The sequence below is a fragment of the Cynara cardunculus genome, assembly GCF_001531365.2.
Source record: "Cynara cardunculus var. scolymus isolate 2C chromosome LG 1, CcrdV1, whole genome shotgun sequence".
Taxonomy (NCBI): Eukaryota; Viridiplantae; Streptophyta; class Magnoliopsida; order Asterales; family Asteraceae; genus Cynara; species Cynara cardunculus.
Genome location: NC_037528.1, coordinates 29,130,989 through 29,133,256, shown reverse-complemented (window position 1 = coordinate 29,133,256; position 2,268 = coordinate 29,130,989). Strand labels below are relative to the sequence as shown.

General features: G+C 44.0%; 1 protein-coding gene across 1 annotated transcript in view; it reads right to left on the bottom strand.

Annotated features, from left to right (window-relative positions):
- LOC112499664 (rRNA biogenesis protein rrp36-like) overlaps positions 1 to 1,467 on the bottom strand; it is a 7,427-nt gene extending 5,960 nt beyond the window's left edge. Inside the window, exons 1-2 of the mRNA XM_025103022.1 lie at positions 1,203 to 1,467; positions 634 to 757 (exon numbers count right to left, since the gene is read on the bottom strand). Of these exons, the coding sequence (XP_024958790.1) occupies positions 634 to 757; positions 1,203 to 1,467 (389 nt within the window). The remainder of the gene's footprint in view (positions 1 to 633; positions 758 to 1,202) is intronic.
- Positions 1,468 to 2,268: the final 801 nt, after the last annotated feature.

The following is a 2,268-nucleotide window of genomic DNA, read 5'->3' as shown; positions in this document are numbered from 1 at the left end:
AAACTTTTCAAATTTAAAATATATATTGATAAAGAAGGATCAATACAGATTTTACAAGATTGTATGCGGAATAAGATAAGGTAAAGATAACCTATATAAAGCAATCTAAGTTACACATAAATGATCTTAGCAAAGAGAAAATATTTGCTGTTAATACTAAGAAGGAAGTGAGTTCTTTCTGGGTAAAAACTTTTAGAATACTTAAAAGGGATTCTAACTTGCTTTGAAGATAAGCGTAAGTGTTCTTAGATGTGTGTGTGATCTCTTGTGTGTATACACATCGTTTGCATGAAGAGAACACTCATCTATTTATACCCATTGCATTAAATGCACATTTAATGCAATGCAGTAGGGTTTGAACACGTGTCAATCCATCATTAGGACTTGAAGGTCTTTTTCTTCTTCCACCTTTCTATAGAGTTAGCTTTTCAGGGACATCGACATACCTTGACGTCTTCTTGATCAGATCGCTTATGATGTCTTTGATAATCGGCTTATGTCGTGATTTTGAGCGCTGAATGGCTTGGGAGATCTCCAGCCATTCACTGGAGCCGTACTATCCGAGGTAGAAAGGATACTCGGTGACCGCATCAAGATTGTCCCTGGTGATGAGCATTGAGACCAGCAACCCACCGTCTTTCATCCGTCTGCTGATGGTGATGTTTGAAATAGGCTGAGGGCTGACTCTCTTTTAGACGATCTTCATTCCATTTTCTGTCCTGGTCGGCCAGCATTAGTGCTTTCTCACGTTCAGCTTCTGCAATAGAAAGAAGCGTAGCATGGGTCTGGACAACATTCACCATCTTTTTGGATTTCTTCTTTGGAAGAACTTTGGCGGCAAGAGACTTGGCCAGGTTTAACCTGTCCTCAGTATGTTTTCGTTGAAGGTCTAGTTCTTCCTCAACCTTGAGTGCCTCGAGTCTTTTAGCTTTTGTCAGAAAGTCGAACTCACCACAACTAGAGGTACGGAGAAGAATTTTTACTCTAGTTTGGTCGAGTGACTCCCTGAGTTGAGACATCTGCTGGTCGGTGGGAGTGCTAGGGGATGGATTTTCAAGGACCCATTCCTCTAGCCGATCGCAGGTAGTTTGTGGGGATGGAGAGTTGCTACATGGAGGTTATGGTGATAAGGCTAGAGGACTCGTTAGATAAAGGTTCTAAAGGTTTGAATAGTACCTTAAGATTTCCTTCTTCAGTAATACCTTTGTCTTTCACCTTGGTGTTCTGGTGATTTTCTTGAGTGGTCTCTTTCTCCTTCTCCCCTTGCTGCCCCTGGGATGTAGAATCCCCGAAGGCGACGCCTTTCGTGGCACTAGTGGGTCTCTGGTACTGAATTGTGAAGTTGTTGTCATCATCGTCTTCATCATCATCATCATCATCATCATCTAGATTGTTGCCAGTATCAGGAAGGTTAGGAGACTCACCGTCTTCCTCATCATCATCATCATCATCTTCATCGTCATTCATATCATCAACATTAGCTGCAGAGGTGACTGGAAGATCATCATCTCAAATTTCAGCGCCAGCTTGAACGACATCAACATCCTCAGCTACAGGAGCTTCATAGAAAGTTGGAAGGTCATCAGCAACATCAGCTTCAACTTCAGCTACAGGAGCTTCAGCCTCAACATCAATCAATGGAACAATAGTTTCAGGGGCGGCAGCAGCATTTGAGGGACCAACTTCAGACCTTGTCTCCCCCTCTTTGGCAATGACTTTCGTGCAATAGCCAAAGGAGTGGTCGACGGTTTGTATCTAGGGCACTATCATTTCTTCTACTCTAATCATGGCGCGGGCGAGGAGAACGGCGGCCTCACGCGTTTGATCGAGCTAGTCACGGTCTTCAGCAGTCAACGACATTCAACTGCCGAGATTGGCTATTGAAGAACAACCAAGATCTGCTGCATCAGCTCCGTCTTCTTGGCAAGGTGAGTGTTTGCTTCATCGGCCTTGCTTGATAAAGCATTAACGGCCTCAACATTGGCTTGGATAGCCACCTGCATCATAGAGATCTAGTCCTTGTGCCCTTGTACTTCAGCCCAGACGGTTGAGAAGTCAGTAGCTACTTCGTGCCGTGGAGGCATTCCCTTATGGACTTCGTCCATTTTGATAAGAACAGTCTCAACTGCAGGGAAGAGCAGCCTTACATCTTCAGACATGTCGTACGCATCTTCCATGGATGGTTCCTCAAAAGGACCTGAAAAAAATGGAGAGTGAGCATAAGAAATGAAAGGGATGGAAGATGGAGTACCTGAGGGTTCATCAGCG